Consider the following 26,008-nt stretch of genomic DNA (forward strand, 5'->3'; position numbering starts at 1 on the left):
TGCTTCCAGGTTTTCCATGGTGGTCTAGCTTCAATTGACTCATGATTTCAACTACATAAAATTACTAAAATTTCCACAAAACCCCTTTCTGATAAAATCTCATTAGTCAGATAAAATTTAAAATATTTATCACCATCACTGCTTAAAATAAAACTACACTTTTCCCTCATTCCTTCTGTTTTGTCACTAAATTAGTCTCATAACAATATATGAACATGTCACTTGTATTTATTATGTGTTCCAATTTAAAAAGATTCGGTAGTTCTCTTGCATATATTTTACGATTGGCTGGCTGGTAAAGAGTGTTGTATACTTCAGTGGTTATCAAAAATTTGTTTATGCTTGTTTAAATTGAAATCGAATAATCTAGAATATACGAAAGGGATTGAGGCAATCCACCCTTTATGCAAATATGCTTATAAAGAAGAACTAATAAATCCAGTTCATCTACACAGTTAGAATAACTAGATCTCAACTGTTGCCTTACATTACTACAATTCATGGTATATATGTCCTGTAAAAATAATTTATGAACTATATCTCTTCAAACAATTCAACTCTATATCTTTGTCCTTTATAGGTAATATTACCTTTAGCGTTATATTATTATGTTCATAAATTAGCATGCAGTCTGTAATAATGTCAATTATATAATTTATTTGTTTATTATTCATTAACTCCATTCTCTGACATTGATGACGGGAAAATATAATCCTTTAAACATGTAAATGAATTAATAATAGTGGATGCGCATTATTGGGTAGTCTCACACTAGGACGAAATGGCCGTTTAATGCTTCCAGGTTTTCAATAGTGGTCTAACATTAATTGGTTAATGATCTCAATTAGAACTCAACAATCTCCATAACCCTATACTGATAACTACAAAAGTTTGTACACGAAATAAAGTTAATTAAAGTTCAGTCAAAACGTTAATGATTATGATTTGGTATTGATCTCGTAAGTCAATCACAAACCTATGAAATTATCATACTCACATATTACCCACCATAATACATTTAAAGAAATACTTTAGCGAATGATCCGGTATTGCTTTCACTTATATTTTAGATAATGGCCATTAGTGGAATGTCTATAACTTATTTCATTCCATTTAGAACTCCTTAATCATATGTATCTGTGTTTCAGTGCCAATATTCACATTGCGACTTGAACCCAATAAACACTACCGTAGTAACTTATGATAATTGCAGACTTATTTATTGAGTGTAGTATTTATTATTCAGTGCTATGAATTTTTATTTTACAGCTGACCAGTTTCTGTGGGTGTTAACAATAGAATGTAGTTATTATATCTAGCTGATAATCATTTATTATTTAATCCTTAAAAAGTTTAATTATTTTGTACGGTTGTAAATCTGAACTTGATGTCGCTTGTAAATTCATAGAAAGACGATAAATAAAGTTAAGACAATGATAGATTTCATGAGTCCTCGAACCAACCATTTTCCTGTTTATTTCCTAGGTGCTCTAATCAAAATTTAATTTTACCTCATTGATTCAATTTTCATTGTATATAGTCTCATTGCTCAAATTATCACATTTGTACTACTTAACTATCTGTTCAGCGAGGTATTATGCACAAGAAACGAAAATCTGTCACAATCTCATATACCACATAACTAATAACCCATGTACTCAAAGAACTTGCTGTGCTTCAAACACATCACAAGTCAAGGAGTCCTGATATATATACTATTGTTTTTACTGCACTGCAGGCATTTGATCACTTCAGTCACTGTCAAAAACCTACTTAGCCAATCATTTTATTTATTGATATTTCTGAGTCATCCTCAAACTTATCAAAAATAAAACTTTATGTTCTGGAAATAGGAATAGAACACCTTAGTCGTAATAGTAATAATAATAATAATAACATTAGTAAAAATGTACATCGTCATAAAAGTCATCAGAGCTCTCAACCCATTCCCTACGTTGTTCTAATCAGAAAAGTTCTTCTCTCTGTTCAAACTTTATATATATATATATATGATGGTATAGTATTAAAGAACAGTCTTTCTCTTTTATCTTTCTACCTCACAAAACACTATTAACGTAGGTATCAAATGTAATAATCATCTCTGCTTAAAGGCGATTGGCTGACATACTACATGCCTAACTTCTTCATTGGTCAACCCATTATTAACTACCTATATAGCATTGTGTTTTGCCGAGAACACTTAAAGTAAACAAATGATAATAACAGAAAGAAAATCATAGTAATAATAAAGAAGTCACGTTCAAGTTTGAGGGACGTTTGAGTGAAATAAAAAGAAGAGAACAGGTGGGAGTGGGAGTTAAACAACAACAAAAAAAAGAGAGACAAAATCAAACTTTATTTCAGTTTATAGCCTTCTGTTTTATAATAAGACTATTTATTGAGGGAAAAAAAGGCAATAAATACTGGGGTTTTTTTCGATAGAAAAGGTAGTATCCAAAAAAACTAAACAATAGATCATTTGAATTCATAACAAAAGAACCCTCCCCAACTTTAGATAAAAGATTTGACAGTATTGTTTATGGATTTTAAACATTGAGTAAGTTGCGATTTTATCCAGATACACTTTATCTTATAGAGTAGTTCATTAGATTACAATTATTCAGATTTAGAGTTTATTATCAAAGAATTAATTAGTTCTGCCAATTAAAAAACAAACAAACGAAAGTTAAACTTAAATTCATTTAATATTGTTTGTTTGAATCTTCCGATCGATGTGTTAGGGTTGCAACTGGTCAGTCCCAAATAGGACGAAACGCGCGTCCTGAATTCCACTGCTAGCCACTACCCATCTTTGCTTACCATGAAAGTTAAACGTGTTCAATCTATACTAATCGAAATTTATCATGATGGAGTTTTGTTCTCTGAGCTGGATGGTTTGGTCGTGGAACTTTCATCGTCCTTCTGAATGACATCATCAGCACAAACTTCGGGTAGAAGTTTTATCTTACATAAAACTTATCAGTTGATTACATGTTTAATTTCAGTTATCTATATTTGGGTTTTAAAGAGAACAAAAATAAAGATCGGTGTAGAAAAATATGAATTCCAATAGTTGAGATCATGAATCAATTAGATATTAACACCATTGGATGCCAGCTCAGTGGTTTAGTGGTTAAGTGCTAGCGCGCGAAACTGATAAGTCCTGAGTTCGAATCTCACGAGGCGGGATCGTGAATGCGTACTGCTGAGGAGTCCCACAATGAGACGAAACGGCCGTCCAGTGCTTCCAGGTTTTCCATGGTAGTCTAGCTTCAAATGACTCATGGTTTCAACCATTCAAATTACTAAAATCTCCACAAAACCCCTTCTGATAATAATATGAATTCATTTTTCGATAGTGTAATACGAAGACAAAATTTATCAAAGGGACTAATTGCTTTGAATTCATTTTATTTCGTTAGATTCTAATCAGCTGTTTACAACTTATAATATTCTAAAATCAACGTTATTACAGATATTGATATACTTATAATAAATACTAAGGTGATTAAAGACGAATATGCGTATTATGATGTAGAGAAGATTTCAATAGAGTTGATAAGGTCATAAAATTTTGTTTCGGATAAATAAATAAAGTTTGGGAGGGACAGTTCCAGAACATTGTAATAGTGATTAGAACTCATAGAGTTAACAAACATTAGATGATTGCGTAATGAAGCAACTGAAAATAGATTAATGGTAATAAAGATATGAATTGAAATCAATCAGTTATGAATTGAAGAAAAGTAACAATGATGTAATCAAACTTCAGAAAGAGTTAAAGTAATAAATGACGTAATAAAAATGGGGTGTAATGTTATCAAGGCAAAGAAAGATTTATTACTGCCTCTTTTTGAATATAAATCTGGTTTTAGGCGTTTGCTCGCCATCACTCCAGGAGATTTCAAAAGATTGGAGTTTGATTGTTTATTATTCACCTTGAAAGACTTCAGTGCTTCGAATTGATGTTCTGTGCCAAAGAGATGTTTTAAGATGGTAATGCTGAATGCTTTTAATCCATTTGACTTAAGACTTTTCGAAATATGTTCTTTGAATCGGACTTAGGCTCTCCTTTCTGTCCTACCAATGTAACTGTTTTGGCAGATACATGTAAATTTATACACATAGTTGGCGGTAACATGTAAAGGATACCTATTGACTTTTGATTGTTAAAGAACATGTTGTTTTCGACAAGACAATCAGTTTAGCTGCAGGACAAGTTATTGTCAACACAGTTTTTAGTCTCATATTGATTGGCCATATCATATCATCACCTTTGAATTTAGGTTGAATAAAAATAGGCTTGGTTTACCTTAGTTTCTTTGGGTCTTTTGTCTTCATGTTTTGCATACTTCTCAATAAATTTCAATGGGTATGCGTCGTTCTTTAAACAGCTTTTCACATTCATTAGTTCATCTTCTAGTGTATCGGCAGTACGTATTCTTTCTGTTCTGTGAAACAGTGCTTTGAAAAGTCGCTTTTTGTCACTGATTGGACAAAAGCTATTGAAGTTGGGATAAATCCTATTCCATCTATCTTTCCTATAAATTGAACGTTGAACTGTGTCATCCTTCCTTCGTTCATTATTCCTTTGAGACTATTGTTTCTTGTAGAATGAACAGTATGTATGAATATGATACCATAATCTTTTAGCTACATTGACATTGAAGTGGCTAACTCAATGATAAAAGCTTCAACGATTCATTATCTTCCCGTTGTTGAATTCAGGAGTAAGGTGATAGATTTATGTTGATATATTACTTTATTGAATAAATACCTGCATATTGACTACAATTTTAAGGTGATTATACTTTTTGATGTTGATTACTAATGGAATGTTATGTGTATTCTCCTTAGAGACAATCTGTTGTGTTCATTAGAACAACACCTGAACCTTTATCTGACCGCAATACCATTATATCATCATTTTACTTAAGACTCCGTAATGTTGTCAGATGGTCTTTGGATAAAATTTTTGACTGTGGTGTGGGTGAGATGAGATATTAGTTCGCTATATCAACTAATTTAGATTTAAGCCAACCTTTCTTCTCTTCACTAATTGGATGCAACTCTTTAATTTTATCAAATAAATTTTCAAATATAGGCTGTAAGTAGCTGATGAGAACCTAATGAAATAAAATGAATTCATATTATTCTGCGACAATTTTCGTTCTTGCTCTCTTTAAGATAATAAAGAAAATTATGTATATGATATTTGAGTTTTTTTAAGGAGAAAGCCATTAATGTTAATTACCACTGAGTTTAACCTATTCGAAATGTAACTATTGAACAATGTAAATAGAACATGTAAAAATAAATGTATTGAGATATAATTTTTGATTTATCTTTGATGAATAATAAATCTTCATCTACCGTCTTTTCTTTCCTCCATACTGCAAAGTAAAATATATATCTAGAAACTACATACAAACAGATACAATTTGACCTAGGTGGAAATTGAACTGGATTGAACTGATTACTGATAAAGTTGTAACTTATTGCAAAAAAGAAGTTTCTAATATGAATAGTGGCTAGCAGGACGCGCGTTTCGTCCTATTTGGGACACGTCAGATGGATGTACCATCATCACAGAGTTTACGTTCACTCTGGGACTCGAACCCAGTGCCGTTCGCTTCAAACGCCATCGCGTTATCCCCTTAGATACTGAGTCCCGATAGCCACCTGCTTTTATATTCTAGTAGATCATATATGCATTTAAAGAACGAGACTTAGAGTAAATTGTATATTGTGGAAATAAGTCGATATGGAATAATGCTTTCCGAGATATTATATAAGTCATTTCTTTGTCTCTATCATTTTGACGAATTATTCTTATTCGTGAATGAATTAAAAGTTTGGAAGATATTGTATAACGAAATGAACAAGTTCACAATAAAAGTTGATGTGTAAGAATTAGTTAGGTCATTATTGGTGTTTAGGGATAGATTACAGTAAAATTAAGGTTAAGCACATAATTGGCTGTAATTTTTATCCCTGCTCCAACGACACCTTCAAGAATCTCGGAGCAAAAATAGCTAATAAGTGAGCTTTAACTATACTTTATAAACGAAAATATATTTCAGTGCAATAGGGACCAAATAATTTCTAGTGATTTCCCTGATTTACGTGAAGCCTCATCTATATTATTATGTCCATTAAAGTAACCCATGATTCATGAAACAAGTATGGTTTTTAATCTTCTAAAGGCTATGTAATCCATTGGAAGTAGGAATTTTGAGTTTTTCTAATAAGATTCCGTTAGAAGGCTTAGGTGTGTACCTGTTCGTAAACCTAAAAATAAAACATGAGATTAAAGTAACATTTCTTATTATTACTTATAACTTTATTGGTGAAAAATCTTTTAGGGTTAAGAATCTTTCAAGTCATCACAGAAACACTTGAGAACAAAGATCTGATAAAACTGAAATGGAACTTAGATTTTTTTATCTCTAGTTTTCAGTGACAATAAGTATGGTAGATTTGACTTAGTAGTTAAGTACAGTAGTACTCCTTTATGACGTTTCATTTTAACTTCACCATTCTGATTGTTTAAACATACTGACTATATGATAATATAAAACAGAGTTATTTTTAATGGAAGAATGGTATGTCTTCCTACTATTATTTTCAGAAACTGTACCCTATCATGTTACCACCATATCATACCTTGGTGAGCCTATAATTTATGGACAACCTTTGCTCAAGGTCAAAGCGACCTTGAGACACATTAACCTACTTACCATACACAAAAGAGGGTTATAAATTAATGTGAAGAATTAGGATTAGGATTTAGAATTAGAAGTTAGGGTTAGTAATTAAAGATAAGATTTTCATCCCGAACTGACATCAACTACAATGCTGAAATTCTATTTAACTATATGGATAAATGAATTTCGCTCCAAAATTCAAGACTTACTATCTTCAATTTTGTTGGTTCGTTCATAAACTATAATCTCACCTATACTTGATGTTAATTCATGTGTACTCATGTTTAAATGAACATATATGTACTGTTTACTATTATATCTAGTTATTATAAGTAGTATGTATCGTATTAATTTGTAAACAGGAAAACAAAAAAGAAAGAATTATGTAATTTTTGTGTTAGCTCAAAAAGAAAAATTATCTTTCATAAAACGATACATTAAAATTTTCGTTTGTATGTACATCCATGACTTTTTAAATACGTATATGCATAGATAAAGGATTATACAGGACTTTTATTATAGAGATTATCAATGGAGGTCCATGTATATTTGTTATTCTACCTCATACTCTCTTTCATTTCAGTCACACTTTATATGTAGTAAACTACTTGAATGCTTATAAACCATAATGTTATGGCTTATTAATTTAATAAATTCATTCATCCACAAATTACCACAAGGTTATAATAAAAAAATTAGTTTAAAAGAGTTTCGCTTTTTGTCTCAATCTATATGGAATCAGAATGTTAGATATTTATTTTATTTTAGTAATGACATTGGTGAATGGTTGCTCAATTTCGTGGATTGGTTGAAGTTAGACATTAACACGGTTGGATGCCAGCTCAGTGGTCTAGTGGTTAAGCGCTCGCGCGCGAAACTGATAGGTCCTGGGTTTGAATCTCGTGAGGCGGGATCGTGGATGCGCGCTGCTGAGGAGTCACACAATAGGACGAAACGGTCGTCCAGTGCTTCGAGGTTTTCCATGGTGGTCTAGCTTCAATTGACTCATGATTTTAACTATATAAAAAATTATTAATAAAACATAGTTGCATTCTAATTTTATATAGTTTTATTAATGGATATGTATACATATATTAAATAAGATTGCTGATTCTGAAACTAATTGGTGATTTCATTCATCTTTTGATTACCATATTAACTATGTATATTTATGAATTATGTTTAATGAATCAAGTTGATTGTATCAAGACATCTATTTAGAGATGGATTAATCATGTATAGTGTTTGTTATCTGATATAAATTATCTAATTGTTGTGATAAGTTATCGGAAAATGAAGTATTTATTTTGAATGGATAGATTTTGACTAACAGTTGAATGAAAGACTTGCATTTCATGCTACCCGAAATTTCTCAGCTGAAGGTATTTATATTCCACTGTTGAGGTTCACATTGGCATTCAAATAAATTGGATCTCTCTTCAAACTGCCAACTTGTTATTTATTGAACTACTTTTTATAAATAACCTCTAGCTTGTTTAATGGGTAGCTAAAAATAACCACACCAAACATTCACGTACCTGAGAAGCATCATTGATGAACAAGGAGGATCTGTTGGAGACGTAAAGGCAAGGATTAGAAAAGTAAGGGCCTCATTCCTACAATTGAAGAACATATGGAACTCAAAACAACTGTCAACCGATACCAAAGTAAGAATCTTCAATACGAACCTCAAGACAGTCCTACTGTTCGGAGCTGAAACGTGGAGAACTACTACAACCATCATCAAGAAGATACAAGTATTTTTAAACAATTGTCTATACAAGATAGTCAATGTCCATTGGCCGGATACCATGAGCAACAACCTACTGTATGAGAGCACAAACCTGCCTTCAGCTGAGGAAGAAATTAAGAAAAGACGTTGGAATTGGATAGGACACACATCGAGGAAATTATCGAACTGCATCATGAGGTAAGCGCTAACTTGGAATCCTGAAGGGAAGCCGAAAAGAAGAAGACCAATGAACGCATTAAGTCGGGAATGGGAAGCAGATATGAAAAGGATGAATAGCAAATGGAAAGAACTGGAAAAGAATGACCAGAACCGAGTTGGTTGAAGAGTGCTGGTGGGCGACTTATGCTCCTCCACGAGGAGTAACAGGAGTAAGTGAGTTTTGTTAGTCTATTGTTTCACAACTGGGAGAAAATTCCTAATATTAAGGGTTGAGTATGGGGTGAAAATGATAAATCAGTTAATAGAGTTATAAATCTTTAGTAACTTAGTTTGTCAAGGTGCGGGTTATGTAGAAGTACTAACCAAACTTAGCGGAAGCTTCCTACTATGGATGCTGTTAGATATTTACTAATCAAAATTCTTATAGAGTCTTATTGCCGATCACTAGTTTCATTACATGTGAACTACCATACGGTAACACAGTAATTATTTTCTTATAACTCTTTTAATACGTCTGACACTGATTAAACACTGTCATATTGTTTATTTGTTAGTGTCGATCGTGTCATAGCAGCATAGGCCGCATCATAAATTAATCGGTTAAATCTAATTAGTTCTGGGGAATTGACGACTCAGTAGCCGTAGCTAGTAAGTAATCAGTTAGCATATGAAGATTTCAGTCCTCTAACATTAACTGCTACTAGAATAGTTGAATGGTTGGATCTTGGATTATGAAACTGGGTGACAAAAGCCTGAATCCTAATTAAAATATTATTACATTTATAGCCTCCTAAGTGATGGTAACTAATACAAGACAAGATTCAAAGTTTAATATCAATTACCCTCAAGAATCTAACATTAATAATTTTGAAATCTAATAGAAATTAAAAATTTTCTATTGGAGATTTAATTGATTCAGATTTTTAACATGATCTATTCATTATGTGACATACATTATCAACAAATATAAACAATTTTTAATTGTTACCTATTGGTTAATTCACTGAATTTGTACATTATTACTTCATTATTAAGTCTCTTGTAATCCTGAAGGGAAGCGGAAAAGATGAAAGCAAAAGAACATATTACGCCAGGAGATTGGGGCAGATATGAAAAGAATGAATGTTAACTGGAAAGGATTGCCCAGGCCAGGGTTGAATGGAGAACACTGGTGAGTGGCCTATACTCCTCAATGAGGGGTAACAGGTGTAAGTAAGTAACTCATTAAATCTGATCTTATTTGTTTAAAGAACAAATTAATATTCATGTAAATGGAAGATTCTAAAATGATGGATATTGTATATTTCAATAATACAAACGATTATCTTATATGTTTTGACTTCAAATTAATAATGATTTGTAATGATAGCTATCTCGCTAAATCAACTTAACTAAAATATTATGAATGTTCAATGTATTATTTCAGAAGGGGTTTTGTGGATATTGTAGTAGCTTGATAGTTGGGATCATGAATCAATTGAAGCTAGACTACCATGGAAAACCTGGAAGCATTGGACGGCGTTTCGCCCTATTATGGGACTCCTCAGCAGTGCGCACCCACGATCCCACCTCGCGGACCTACAAGTCTCGTGCCAGAGCACTTAACCGATAGACCACTGAGCCGGCATCCGATGTATTATTTGTTTATGGATTTAAAAATACGTAAACAGTTGTGTAATAACAATTCACCAGTTTACCCCCAAATGATCTTCATCGATTATGAAGGTTACATTGTTTAGAGTTCAAGTGTTTTTTTGTCTTACTAAAGTAACTATTTCTTTTTAAATACTTTAGGTTTCATTCAATCACTCTCTTGTTCTTCTCCTCCCCCTTATTTTTTGAAAAAAACTTTCGTCTTTTACAATCCACTTGATCTCTTTAATATTTAACTATTAAAAAAAATCTTTGTGTAACCTGAACATGGAAATGAACGTTTAATAAATAAAAAAAATACACATGAAATATCAAAGGCGTTATCTCCCACTCGACCTTTTTATTTAATAACCTCAACGTATGTTTTAACATGTACACTACACTATAAATATATTAATAAATAAGTAGTAGCAGTAATGACCTTTATTATTTAACTATCCTAACAATCTTTTTTTTTTATTAATTTTACACCCTACCTACACTTCACGTGACTTTTGTTTGATGAACAGTATATATTACAATCTGTTATATGTATCTATATAACAGAAACCGGATACAGATTAAGCCTAAGTAGAGCACAGAAAATTGACATTGAATTGAATAGTTTAATATATTTGTAATATTTTATAAGATTTAAATCATTTTTTTTTCTGGAAACAAAAATAAAATGGAGGGGTTAGATTGACCTTTTAATGATACAATAATTTATAGATGGGAATGTAGATAGATAGATAAATAGATAGATTATTTTTAAAAGAATAAATTCTATCTTCCTTACCCCTTGATTAGTAGTACATAACCTCATTTTTATTATTTATTATCGAATCAATTTATAATGTAATCATTCCTAACCTCCTAGTAGATATATATATATTTTGACAATATGTTTGTTTTATTAAGATAGGATTAATATTAGCTATACTGTTAAATTGTTTTGGCAAATGAGATGTCTGTCTCCTTTTTTTTGTTTTTTTTCTTTTTCTTGTCCAAAATGGAGAGGGTGAAATCTTTCGGTGTTTCTTAATTTTGTCAATGACAAATTGTTTAAATAAAAGAAAGTAATTAGAGTAAATATACATAAATTATTGTTGCTTTGTTGTATTCCCCCCCCTTTCTTTTTTTTAAAAATCAATACAAGTAATAAGGAAAATGAGTGTGATTAATTTATCAAGATAAATTTTGGGTTTCATTTAATTAATTTCTATTATATATATATATATATGTCATCATCAAGATAAATCATTTATGAATAATGATTATTAAAAAAAAGAAGAAAAAAGAAAACAACAGAAAAAACAGACCAGTTTATGGGTGAACATTTTGAAAATTGAAAAATAGATGAAGAAAATATAATACCAGTAGTGTAGAAGTTCTACTGTACGGAGCTGAAACGTGGAGAACTACTACATTCATCGTCAAGAAGTTACAAGTATTTATAAACAGTTCTCTACGCAAAATACTCAACATTCACTGGCCGGATACTATTAGCAACAGCGTTTTATGGGAGAGGACAAACCAGCTTCCAACTGAAGATGAAATTAGGAAAAGATGTTAGAAGTGGATAGGACATACATTAAGGAAATCACCAATGTGCATTACAAGGCAAGTCCTAATAGAAGCAGATACGAAAAGGATGAATAACAACTGGAAAGGATTGCCCAGGATAGAGTTGGATGGAAAATGCTGGTGAATGACCTATTCTTCTCCACGAGGAGCAACAGGCGTAAGTAAGTAAACTAAGTAAGTGTAGAAGTTTGTTAGATTAGGTAACAAAATGCGTTAGATATATAGAATGAATAATTTGATGAACAGATAAGAACAATAGCACGAGTACATGTGGAGTATTATAGATTAAGGAAATATATATATATATATATATATATATATATATATGCATCTGTTTTTCATTAGTTTGGTGGGTAACCGTCTCACACCTGACTTAGTTGAACTCGACTAATTATAACTGTTAGAGTTATCGCTTAAAATTAGTCACTAGCATGAGAGGTTTGTAAAGATTATTAGATTTCATAATTTATATCACTGACTGACCTTAGTTATAGAAACAGTGAGAATCAGAAGGCAGTGAATAGCAATTTCGTCCTGGTATGAAACTCCTCAGCATCTCACACCCGGGATATCACAAAGGGATTAAACTCAGAACCTTCAAGTCTCACTGCAAGTGATTAACTGTTAGACCATTGATCTGACATCTATTGGTTTACCTAATTACAGAGTATTGAATTCAAAGCTTTTTATCATAGATTGATTTTTTTTCCTGAAATTCTAGTGAGAAGCCGCTATTAGTGAAGTTGAACCATATGATTACTTTGTTCAGATTACTAGAAAACAAACCATAACAAATAAAAAGATGCTGTAATAACTAGTGATAGAATTAATTATTGGTATTTCATTCCAAACCGGTTGAGTTTTAGTTTGGAAGAGATGTATACTCTTGTATAACTTTAAACGAACAATAACATTAATTACTAGTTTGTTGAGTAACAAACGATTAGGGTACTGTTTTTTTCTTAGAAATAATATTAAAAACATTTTTTTTTATTTGAGAACGATAATTTAGTCTTTAGTGAATCAGTCCAGTCTTAAATATATCACTTTGTTCTAGTTAAGTCATTTCAGAATTAAGATCACTTACTCCCTAGTTGAATATTTGAACTCATGAATTCTAATTAACTAAATAGTCTAGGAGTAATTATCCTTTATGGAAAGAATTTAAGATCCAAGATTCTTCAATTAATGCTAATACAGATAGAAAATCAACTTCACTATCTGAATTATTAACTTTCAGCTTTGAGAAAAAAACATCAGACACATAATAAAACTACCCAATTATACATCATACAAATGATTAAGATACTGATGAACCACTTAGACATTTCTTTCATTCGAAACATTTTGTTTATGTTAATTTTTATCACGTCTAAAGCTGGCATGTTTGAGATGGGAAAGAAATTAATAGTTTTTGAGATGGTCAAGATTTGTAGCTCAGGTGGATGATTTTGATGGAGTTTTGATGGAGTTCTGGACCAAACCATCCAGCTCAGAGAGCAAAATTCCATCAAAATTAATAGTTTCAAAACATACAATTTGTACGAGTGCTATTCAGATTATTTTAACCTTTATCAATCGAATATCAGGTTGTAATAAATAATAATAATAAAATCTCAAACCGTAAATGAATTGAACTTCAAAGGATGAAATCAAATAAGCCTCGGTTTGTTTTATTCTTAATTTAAATGTCTTTTTTGAATAATATGAAAAAAGTCGTCTCTAAAATCAATTGATTCGCTTAAAATTTATACATATTTACACATTTGAGATATTAGACTCAGATATTTTCTTGAAGGACAGGAGGTCTAGAGCCTAGGTTAGTTCATTCTTCAGTAGGCTTCCTTGCATACCAAACCTTGTGTTATGTAAGTTAATAGAAAGTGTTGACATCACTTTTTCTGGCAGTAGGTTTTAAGAATTGATCATTCAGTGCAGAAATTTGTAAATCACTGAGATTTAGTTTGTCATTGGCGGTTATTTCCTTTGAGTTGTCATGACCTAGTTAGAAGAAAACGAGAGGACATATCAGGTTTTAAATCGCTTCAATGTATACCAAATATTATTAGTGAATCGCGTCTTAATCTGTGATGAGATAGTATAATGATGTTAAAATTAATAAATAAAGATGTAAAGATATAGAACAGTTCCTTAACATTTTAGATTTAGTGATGAGGAAGAATAAAATGTATCGTTTCTATTCATTATGTTACTAAATGTGATAGTATTAAGCTTATGATAGATTTTATTGTTTTTCTATCAAACCATATTGAACGGCGTACAAGAACTCAGCAACAGAAGTAACCATCAAAATAATTGTGAATCTTGTCAATAGTTGTTTCATCTATACGAAAACAATCAAATTCCAAATGAATTTTCATTATACTGATAGTAGCTAAAAAAATTACTGGAAACCAGGGATCACTGAACAGATATTTCACTCCTATTACTGAACTCCTCAGCTTAAACGTCCTAAAAGTCAGGAATTTCAATGATGATACTAAATAACGATCATATTATGCCATGATCTGACTGTTAGATTTCGACTAATTAATTTGAATTTTATCTTGTTTGCTGCTATGCATGGAAGTCTTAAGCTTCTATTGTGTGAAGTTGTTAAATATTCTACCTTAGTTTTCACTTTCTTTTCACTTGTCATTACTGAAGTTTAACAATCTCAACAAACCATTATAACACATGAATTAACACAAAACAGTCAAACTTTTTATAATTTGCATTACAGAAATTTGATTTACAAAAAAACATCCCCTTAATCATTTATGAATTTCTAGAAAGTTCCTTGTCAGTAGTTAATTGACTGCATCATTATAGTTTACTATTATTATGTCTTCATAGTTAGTTATTTACCTAAATAGTATTTCTAACAATGTTTACATTAAAACAAAAGTGACTTGTTGTCTATCTAAGTGAACTGATTTAATTGTGTAAATTACAAACGATAATATGGTTTAATTATTAATTATAGTCACTGTTCAATATCTAATATAGATTTATTACTCTTCTTTGAAATACTATGCATCAATTAGTGTGTTTGTGGCAATAACAAAAAAGACACAATACTACTACTACGACTGCTACTACTACTACTAATAATAATAATAATGATAATGATAATAATAATAATAAAGTTTTCCTAATGATAATAAAGATAATGGGAAGAAATTAGTCATATTTATTTCGATCTTTATTCGTTGAATTGCTTAGATTATATTAAAGATCGGTTAGTCGTCTCTCTTATACTTTTATTCAAGTATTTTATTGATGTACACAGAGTTAAGGAGAGTTCCATAAAATATTTCGTTTGTATTTGTATATGTTCGTGCATGTGTCATTTAGTAAGGTCAAGATGTTATACTATACAAACAAGATATGTACGTAGTTATAAGAAGATCTGATTGTTTCTAAATGTATGTAAAAGTAAGAAATTAATCTTCCCTACTGATTTCAAGGATTCAAGTCAATAACACACAGATGGACATATTCACATCCATGCATAACATTATCAATTGTATTCAGTATATTATTGAATAAAAGAACAAGCTACAATAATAAGCGTGAACAAGTATGGGAACAAATGGATACATTCAATTCACTACCCTCATATTTATAAGTAACAAAATTGATGATAACGATAGTAATGTTAAGAATAATAGTATTATAAAAACAAAGCATAAATATCCTTCTTTGACTGTGCGTGCAAGTGTTAATGCGTTTCTATTCTATACTTTTGTAAAAACATGTGCATAGTTATTACATAATAGTCCCATAATTGTAGATACTACTACTAATAATAAAGCATAACAATATCTTCGTAATCATCATTAACAACATCGTTGACACCACCAGCATTAACAACCGAAAATTATAAATTATATCATTTTCTAGGAGAAAAAGCTTAAAGTAAATTTTATAAAATGCTATTTATTGTTCTCACAAAAGACGGTCCACTTGAAAATAGTTTGGTTTTAAATCAGTATACTGTGTTATACAGGTAGAGACTAATTTCAGTAGAATGAATCAACATATAACAAAATACTGATGAGTATAGCGTAGGTGCTGTTACGAGGAAAATTTCAAGACGTATTGTGCCGTACTTTATTTTGAAAGTAGGCCGAAAAAAAGTTGAGAATCAATAGTCTGTAGACAATAGTATCGATGTAGTTCGGAACTTCTTAGCAATATACACCCTCAAGTGTAATAATGAGCATAACATTATTTGGTTATGATGCGATTGAGATTTAACACTACTTTTCAACTTCATTAAATTCACAATACAAAGAAATTAATCAGAAGTTGTTTAAATTACTTACTGATCGAACTTATGGAAATTATCAACTCTATCCTGTTAGAAGTTTGTGGTCTTAATTATTAAGAAGCACTAAACTAGGACAAAACAATCATTTAACTTCACCTAATACTGATGAAACTGACCATATAATCAAACCAATACTTATCAATGGAGTGTCTTTTACTTTTTGAACGCCATTGAAGATTCATATAAGCTATTAATTCTAATCCAAGAGGTACTGTTAAAACTACTCCAATATTTTGCTTGAAACGTTTCAAATTGGTGAAAAAAGATTTTTGTTGTTGTCATTTTTAGAATGGAAATGATATATTGTGGAAACCCTGTGAATGCTTCTTCGGGTATGCACGGTCGTTCTGCTGCAGAGTATGAACAATATATAAATCAATTAGTTTTCATTTCTTTCTCCTATGTTTAAAATAAACTCACATAAATAACTTTATCTGTGATTTACTGAATAATGAAGTTTTTAGTATGTTGTGAATTTCGTAAATTTTTACTAACAGTGAATGCGAAAAAAATTATGCATGTTAATCCTCTTGAAAGACAGGCCACCGACCAGGGATCTTCAACCAGCTGTGCACTGGGCTTCGTCTGCATCTGGTGCTAAGTGCTACTCATGGGTTTGATCTCTATGTTTAATTCCCTTAGCCAAGTACTCATTGGCTTGCTACTTTTCCTTTTACGTTTGGGATTTCAAATTAGGGCTTATTTTTTGATACAGTTTAATGGTATCCGTAAAGTCTATCCTATCTACCTCCGGAGTCTTTTCCTGATCTTCTCCTCATTTGGCATCTGGTTTGCTTTCTGTTACAATCGACTGTTTCTGATGGTCTCTGAACAATGGATCTGGAGTATCTTGAATGGACAGTTATTTATAAATACCTATACTTCTTGTTGATGGTTTGATAGTTCTCCTAGTTTTAGCTCCATACAATAGAGCTGTTTTAACTCTGGTGCTGCAAATTCTGACTTGGGTGTCAGGTAACAGTTGTTTTCAGTTCCAGATATTTTTAGTTGTCTTGTAGTGTATAAATCCTTGTATATTATTAAAAAACGATAGATAGTTTCAAGCAAAAATGGTCCGTTCTCAAACTGCGAAACAAAACACCGGAAAAATTAGTTAAGTACTTTATATTATCTAGCCTGTTTCAAACTATAAAAGCGTATACATAATAAATGTAAAGCAGTTAAGCACCATAAATAAAGAATTTCACAGAGTGCACAGCAGGATATTGTTTATAAAAAGCTATTCAACTGTAATTTACGAACATGAAAAATTATCTCGACAGTCAGTGAGTACTGTGCAAACTTGTAATTTGGATGATATAAAAATACCATAACCCGATTGTTGAATAAACAAACACAAAAAATATACAGACGTATTCTTTAAAAATAGCTCTTGGATTCTAGAAGTTTTCTCTTCTCGTCCCTTCCAAAAGTGGTTGTATAAACATGCTAAGATCTACGACTACTTAACTCATTTAGGTTTCGTTGTTTTTCTAACAAAATATTTTCCTTTTCTGTGAACTGTCTGTTCATTGTTTAAAATACAGCAACAGAATCTTGAGGTCATTTGAAGATCTCTCAAGGACACTGTAGTACTGTTCTGCCTTAATGTTCATGTTAACATTTGTTCCAAATGATTAAATTTCGATATGAAACGATTCATTGAGTAATACAAAACAGTCAACGGAAAATAAGTATTCTCAGTAGAATTTCATTTAATAAGTGACAGATCATGAAGAGTAAATTAGTTATCTGGTTCTACTTCTTTTAGTACGTTAAACATGCTTTGATACATATTCCGGTTGCCTCAGTTTTATTTTGTAACTACGTTAATACGATATTCAAGCTATAGATTAGGAAGTTTGACAATACTCATTGAACTTTGCTATACAACTGCTTACATTTTAGATAAATTCTAATTCTGTGTATGTCAGCTCACAGCATATAAGTGCTGGATTATAAGTTATCAGTCAGTCACTAAGCAAGTTAAAAGGGGGTTTAGTCAAAGACCTAAGCAGTCTTAAATCTGCCTAATATTCCTAGTTTCATCGCATATTCGTTTAGCTTTGGTATCTATGCTTCTTAGTTATATTACCTAGTAATAATAATGATAATAATAAATGGTTTAAACGAAATTTTGTTAGTTGGTCCATCATAGTTCTTGGAACATGTGTAGCAGTTCCACGGGATTAAGCTATGCTGTCCAGGTCGAGTAAAAGCCTGAACGGCATTTTGTTCTCTTGAAAACCAATGTAAAACTACTCTCTTTTAAGGCATATTTATCATTGTGGATTAAATATCTGGTTAGTCTTCCAACTAACTCCGCCTGTAGCTCCTCTGGGGGTTGCTGCCGGTCCCAAGCCCGGGTAAAGGAGGAGGGTTGGGCATGGGGTTAGCGACCCCATCCCGTAGAAAATCAACTCGCTAAAAAAACGCTAACCAGAAAAAATCATTCAAACCATTTAAACTCTGCCCTGGGAGTAGAAGGAATAATTATGACGTCTCATGATGAAAGCCGAGTTCATTCGGAAGTCATGAGGCCGATGCACCTTCTTACAACCAGAGCAACAATTCTTATAGGTACATGGAATGTCCGGACAATGTGGGAGACCGGAAGAGTCTTCCAATTGCTGCAGAAATTACAAAAACAACCTGGAGGTGCTTGGAATCAGTGAAACGCATTGGACGCAGGTTGGACAACAACGACTGTCTTCAGGCAGGATGCAACTTGACGATCTAGACTTCGCGGATGATCTAGCTCTTCTATCACAAACGCAACAACAAATGCAGGAGAAAACGACCAGTGTAGCAGCAGCCTCAGCAACAGTAGGTCTCAATATAAACAAAGGGAAAAGCAAGACTCTCCGATGCAACACAATATGCACCAATCAAATTACACTTGACGGAGAAGCTTTGGAAGATGTGGAAACCTTTACATATCTGGGCAGCATCATTGATGAACACGGTGGATCAGATGCAGATGTGAGAGCGAGGATCGGCAAAGCAAGAGCAGCATACTTACAACTGAAAAACATCTGGAGCTCAAAACAATTGTCAACCAACACCAAGGTTAGAATTTTCAATACAAATGTGAAGACAGTTCTATTGTATGGGGCGGAGACGTGGAGAACTACGAAAGCCATTATCCAGAAGATACAAGTGTTTATTAACAGTTGTCTACGCAAGATACTTCGGATCCGATGGCCAGACACTATCAGCAACAAGTTACTGTGGGAGACAACAAACCAGATTCCAGCGGAGGAAGAAATCAGGAGGAGGCGCTGGAAGTGGATAGGGCACACTTTGAGGAAATCACCCGATTGCGTCACAAGACAAGCCCTCACATGGAATCCTGAAGGTCAAAGGAGAAGAGGAAGACCAAAGAACACATTACGCCGAGAAATAGAGACAGACATGAGAAGAATGAACAAGAACTGGAAAGAACTAGAAAAGAAGGCCCAGGACAGAGTGGGTTGGAGAATGCTGGTCGGCGGCCTATGCTCCATTGGGAGTAACAGGCGAAAGTAAGTAAGTAAGTAAGTAGTCTTCCAACTGTACTGTAATATGATCTGTGCCAACGTCACAACAGATCCCTTTTTTCAATCCATTTACATACCTGTCTAGATGTTCTGCTTTATTTCTTTACTCATCACAGTATTTCTCCTCTATCAATACTTTTAATCTTATTGTGAGGATAACTTTTGGAAGATTTGGTTATTATTGAGATGTGTCGGTTAGTTTATTCTCAATAATTGGTGGTATAGTTTCTTATTAAATCCTTCTCTTGCTTTTAATCTGTACCAGTGGAGTAACTTTGTCTCTGATCAGTTATTTAAAGAATTTTCTTTTTTTTTAAATTGAACCTTTGACAGAATAACTAACTTTTAGAGACCTTACTATTTAAGATTTTGAAGTTCCTGGTATTTATTTGTTCTCCGTGACTGTACCGTATTTTCAGAAAAATATTATCCTTGGGTTTCTGAATTTTTGTATCTTACTAATTGGTTGGATAAGAGTCGCTGTATGAGTTACGCAACCATTCTATCTATTATACCCGTGTTCTTGAGGAAATGAAGATGAATTAGTATTGGGATGCATAACCTGTTGGTTGAAAATTAGATGTATGTATTACTGAGATACATATATACAGAAGTACAGCTACAAAATTTCGAACAATGTTACTAATGTTTACGTTAATGACTCATTTCTGAAATGAATAGTGATGACCCCAAGAGTTTTGACTTACAAGCAGATTTAATAAGCGTTTTGAGAGGTTTTTAACATTATATTCATTGAATGAGCAGCAGACGTTTTGTCGTGTGACTTCTCTGTGATGCTCACTAATTAGTTCAGTAAGCAAATATGAAACATTCAAATTACTACCGTAAATAATATTTAATATTGCTACGATGAATTTCTTTCTATATACTTTCCAACACTAAAAGTCTTTTCAAAAGAATAATGGGAAAAAATATAATGATACTATTTATTAGATAGGATAAGTGTATATCTAACTATTTCATTTTGTTAACAATATGAATAGAACTGATTTTGAATTGTAGTAGGGTAATACAATTTGTAAATACGTAAATTTTGTAATGATCTAAATAAGTGATAAACTTTTTAAGGGAAACATTGGTCAACAACTTCCTCATACTGTCCATCTATTTGGTGTTAGACAATTACAATTGAAAATAAACAAAGTTATACTTTACAAGTCAATACTTTTTAAAACCTTTCTATTAACTATGATGGAAATAAATATGGGTTATACTAGTTTTCTGGGTTTAAAAAAATCAGTTCCAAAAAGTTAAGGTAGAAAAGTATGCTACTTACGAGTAGCTTACGTTCATTTAAGTGTATTGGGCTTTTGGATTACTAATGGGATTTTTTGTATTAGAGATCTATATTTCTTGATGAGTGATAAACAAGACAAAATTGTTTCTATTGACGTTTATAATTGGGTACTTTGTTCATATTATCACTTTCGAGTTAACAAGGGGATTAAATTTGGATAAATTTAGGTGGTGAAACTTAGAAACTTCTGGAAAAGGTGGATAGTAAATTTTGGAAATTCGATTGATACTAGGGTAAGGGATATGCGTTTGATTCTATTTGTTTCAACATCGATGGTACCAATAAAAAAGCGGCCAAACCAATTACTGACATTACACAAGTAACTTTTAGTTTATTATCCTAAGGACAAATTAAAAAGGATTCCTTATCAAATCTAAAATAACTTGTTGAATACATGAACCAGATCACTTGAAACTGTTTAACAACTGATTCCACCAGCAACTTGTAGCTCTATTTCACATATTTACCCAAGGAATAACACAATATTCAGATTATCTCGATTAGTCATTTGCGTTCTTTAAAACAAAGGGAAGTTTCTGAAAATCACTGAAATTTCAAGACTTCATCTAGATAAGACTAGAATAAAAAAATTCGAACGCATACTGGCTTATATTTGAAAAGTAACTACTGTTATGTTATTTAAGTTGTATTATTTATCTAATTCAATTGATAAAGTCTGCAAAGAATCTAGGTGGTGTTATAGTGTTTTATGTAATTAAAAGCATTTATTAGGATATCCTATATTTAAATTCTCTAGCTTTTTAAGGCTGATGTTGAGCCAGTTAGTTCATTGGCTAGATTAGAAACTGGTCAATAGGATTTGTTCAGCACCTAGGATTAGGCAAAATTAGGTAAATTATTCTTGAGTGTCTAGTCCTTCGTATTCCTTCAGGAACATTTTGTCGCCAACATCTTTTTTACATAGTGAAAAATATCGGTTCCCCTAAAGTCAAAGGGAGTGAACTACTTCATAGCATGGATTTTATTTGACTAAACTGTATCTATGAATATTAGCTATAACAATAAACGAATGTTTCAGAAAAGTAGTCAAATATCCTCAAACTTACACAACCGATTACAGCCACACATTTCTAGAATGAGCTAGCTTAAAATAGTGAGTAAATGCTCTATTTATTTGTAAAACGATTTAAGCTCAGAGATCAGTCGGTTTGTGATTTCTTACAAAAGAAATGTAAAAAAGCGAAGAATCGATTAACTATAATTCTGTTACAGTATTTGTGTGAAGTTTATTCATATTTTTTAATTATTGTGACGGCTCTTGGGACATTTGTTCATTTAACTGTGAAAAGATAAACGTTTTTTGTTTCTTAAGGTGCTGTTAGACGAACTGTCAGGTATCATCTGGTAAATTATGCTTCCAGTAACTTAAGTTATTAATAATCATACTTGATTTGCGTTCCTCTCTTTACCTGTAAACTGATTGACAGGGCTTCAACAGAATGAAATCAACTAACGTAACCTTGATTACACTATTGCGTTTGTCCAGTTTTACGATAAAGACTCAGGAATTCACGTTTTATGTTAGAGAAAAAGAAAACGATGATCACGAGCAGATCCATTCATATGATGCATCATAAACACATGGTTAGTGTGAATACACTATTTCCACGCTAGCGAAAACGGTTTGACAGCCAAGTTTTTGGTGTCAGTTAAGGCCTATAGATGTATACAAATTAATATTGTAGTTAGGGCCATCGCTATTAGTTTTGGGCTATACATCAGATTCAGACTTGTGTGCTGAGAACAGAACTCATACGGCCTGTGTTTGTTCTTTTCTAGTAAGCTTTTAAGAATGTCTAGTCTCTTGAATGGGTTGATTAAAGGGGCGGACATCACTTCTCCGGGTATCAGGTCCCAAGAATAGGTTACTTGTTGTGAGAACTTGTATGACATAGGTATTTTGTTTCTTCTTGGTTGTTGTACTCGCCTGCTATACCCTTTGAGTTTTTGTGATCTGATAGGAAGAAAGAAAGGATACATCAAGTCCGAAACTATTTCTCAGTATTCCATACATCAAAATCAGGTCACTTTTTAATAGATGAGAGAGATCTATTTTCTTAAGTTGTTTGTATGATAAACAATGGAGTTCTGGAATTGCATGGGCACCTGCTCTCTGTGCTTTTTGAAAGACATCCTAGTAATCTTTTAGACAGAGGCTTGCAGCCGAAATGCAGTCTTCAAGTTTTAATCTAACTTAGGTTGTGTATGCTGTAGTGAACATATTGCTATCGAACTTGGTAAATGCTCATGCGGAACTTCTCTGAACAATCTAATCACTATTTTAAGTGTGTTCCCTACAGAAGCCCTCATATACTACCTCATTTAATTTCAAAAAGACCAACCGAGTGTTCTACAATTAAACTATTTCCATGCATATAAACTATTCAGTTTAAATACTATAAATGTATGGCCTTAAGCTTCGAGTTCCTGTTAAGTAGAGAAAGAATACTTATGAGCGTTTATTATTTGGATTTTGTACTGTTTATTTATACTTTCTGTGAAAACAGGAGTAATCCTACAACCAAAGAGATCACTTAATCTAGAATGATCACAACTTTGAATAAGATGAATTCTGTAAATATAGGTTAAAAAGACGAGTGGATGAAATTATTTCGTCAACTTCACAAGCTATGACCTCAAAGATTTTGACTGGTAATTAAAAATAGTTATAACTACATAATTATGCGGTTATAAAAACATACGAATTTTAACTATTTATGGTACATCATGATCAAAGATATGTTCTCATAAATCAAGGCCATTGAAACATTCTAACTTGAATGTTGCAACAGGAGTCAGAACTTTAAAGCATTTAGAGGAAACAGACGCACAGGATGAAGTACATTAAATCAAAATAGATGCGGATTTTATTGATTGTATTTACTCAATCTAGGCTTTTTGCATTCAAAAGGCGAAAAGCTAGTGAAAAATTGTTTATGATCGAGGAAACGACAGAGGTAAGAGTGATAAATGCGGTGACAGAGAATCAGCACACATCATAGAACAACTTTGGAGCGAGTCACGGAACCAAGGTGACAAGGAATCGAAAGTGTTAGTCTTCATATTTAAGGTCACAGAAAAAGAAGCAAAACAGCATTCATAGTATTTAAAGATTTTCTTTTTAAGTAGTTTGAAACGCCTGATCAATCATTTCATTGAGGAGTGGATTTCAAATGTTTGGCGGCACATTTGGTTTGACGGCAAACGCGCTACCGATGAAGAGGGCCAAAAGAGGAGGCCCGGGCGGACGAAGTCACCCTTGGTTAAACCTCTGCAAAAACAACTCAGAATTAAGAAAGCTACTACCAGTCTACTTTTCCAACATTGCTCACAACCAAACGTTGGTGTCTTCGGAATGCAGTGAAAAAAGTGCGAGTGACACGAAATTAAATACAGTGTGCAGTTCATCTCAAAATCAACAAGTACAATTATCTTTTACTATTCCTAATTTTTTAGTGTGCTTTAAAGGAGATTGGTAATAACTCAACTGCCGAGAAGATAAGGAAGAGTAGCTTTCCTCAACATAGTTCACTATTTCACATAGACGAGGACGCTACAACGAAATTACACCAGCTTATAGATTTTTCCTTGATATCTAAGTCTTTGAATCTTAGTCCTATACACTGGAAATCTGTTCCTCAACTTTATGGTGTGAAGAGCAAACACAATTCCGCTATTTGTGGTGTTGTAATAAAAAGGAAGAGAAATAAGAAAACTCGACCTCCTGTTCCTGAACGTGCATCATTGTAAGTTGGCCTTGTTTACCATGTATCAATGTCAAGCCTGATAGTTTATCTATACTATGTGAATCCTTTCTCTAAACATATGGTCATCTCGAATTTCTTTGTCGAAAGTCACCAAAAGACAACAAGCTGTACCGGAATCAATTTAAAGAATCGCCCTATTTTATTGTTGTTTACTACATGTTCTGCATGTTTTCAGAGACCATCTGTTTTGCAGTTTTACTGCCTTAAGTCCAGATGTGCCATAACTAGTGTATGTGGGGTAAAAACTTGGAGCTGTTAATAATTTCAAAGCTGTGTAGGACTACCAACTGTCAGGTTTCAATATTGTAAAAAAATTATGGCTAGATCCGGCTTAAATTTGATTTAAGTTGTACGGTCAGCAAATCATGGTCTGCATAGGACCCTACAAACGTCCCAAGCAAAGTCCAAACTAGCCTTTAGATAGAGGCATGGGTAAGACTAGTATGATGTGAAACTTATCAAGTCACATTCAGAGAGGGTATAACACTAACATCAGTTTTGAGTTCTGTCAAAAGTTCCAGTTTTGTGTGGTATCAGCTTAGTTACGACTTCACTCTGTTATATTACTAGTTTAATCCCAATGTCCCATCCAGCCACAAGTTGGATAGGATTTAAACAAGATTTCACCAAAGACTCTGTACACTTGCTCTCTTTATCGTCTAACCTGGTTGAAAACAATTTGGCATCACGTTAGTGAAACTTTAGATGTTTCGGCCTCACCCTTGAATTTCTTTCAACAATAATGTCACAGAATGTTGGCTAAGCAAACAATTTTGATTTTATGTTTGCTATTATTTTTGAAATGATTCTGGTTCCAGGGATAAATGTAAAGAGAGGAAAAAGTCCATCAAGTCCGATGAAGCCATCGTACTGCCCAAGTCAATTGAAACGCACGCTAACACTTCTAAACAGTCTACTGCAGTCAGGAATATCGGTAAGTTCTCACTGTCAGCTTAAAGATGACTCATTTGGTCCTGTCCATAGTTATTTTTTGGGGACTGTAAACTTTTATTTTTCCATGAAAGTGATTTTGTTAGTGCTCTTCTGTCCGCTGTTCATGTCGTTTGTAGTAACAGTTGTTAAATCTCGTCTAACAGACTGGCATTCATCTACACACTGAACGTCAAATAGCGTTACAATGTCTCCAGAATGTAGTTTGTTAAGACTATAATCCACCTGTAGAACTCAT

At 32.6% G+C, this 26,008-nt stretch overlaps 1 protein-coding gene across 1 annotated transcript in view; it reads left to right on the forward strand.

The window, feature by feature from the left end:
- Window positions 1-23,988: 23,988 nt before the first annotated feature.
- The window catches only part of Smp_144180 (putative mixed-lineage leukemia protein, mll), a gene marked incomplete at its 5' end in the record, with an annotated part of 43,091 nt that continues 41,071 nt past the window's right edge, over window positions 23,989-26,008 (forward strand). Inside the window, 3 exons of the mRNA XM_018795084.1 lie at window positions 23,989-24,009; window positions 24,509-24,798; window positions 25,638-25,753. Of these exons, the coding sequence (XP_018649432.1) occupies window positions 23,989-24,009; window positions 24,509-24,798; window positions 25,638-25,753 (427 nt within the window). The remainder of the gene's footprint in view (window positions 24,010-24,508; window positions 24,799-25,637; window positions 25,754-26,008) is intronic.

The sequence above is a fragment of the Schistosoma mansoni genome, chromosome 1, assembly GCF_000237925.1.
Source record: "Schistosoma mansoni strain Puerto Rico chromosome 1, complete genome".
NCBI lineage: Eukaryota > Metazoa > Platyhelminthes > Trematoda > Strigeidida > Schistosomatidae > Schistosoma > Schistosoma mansoni.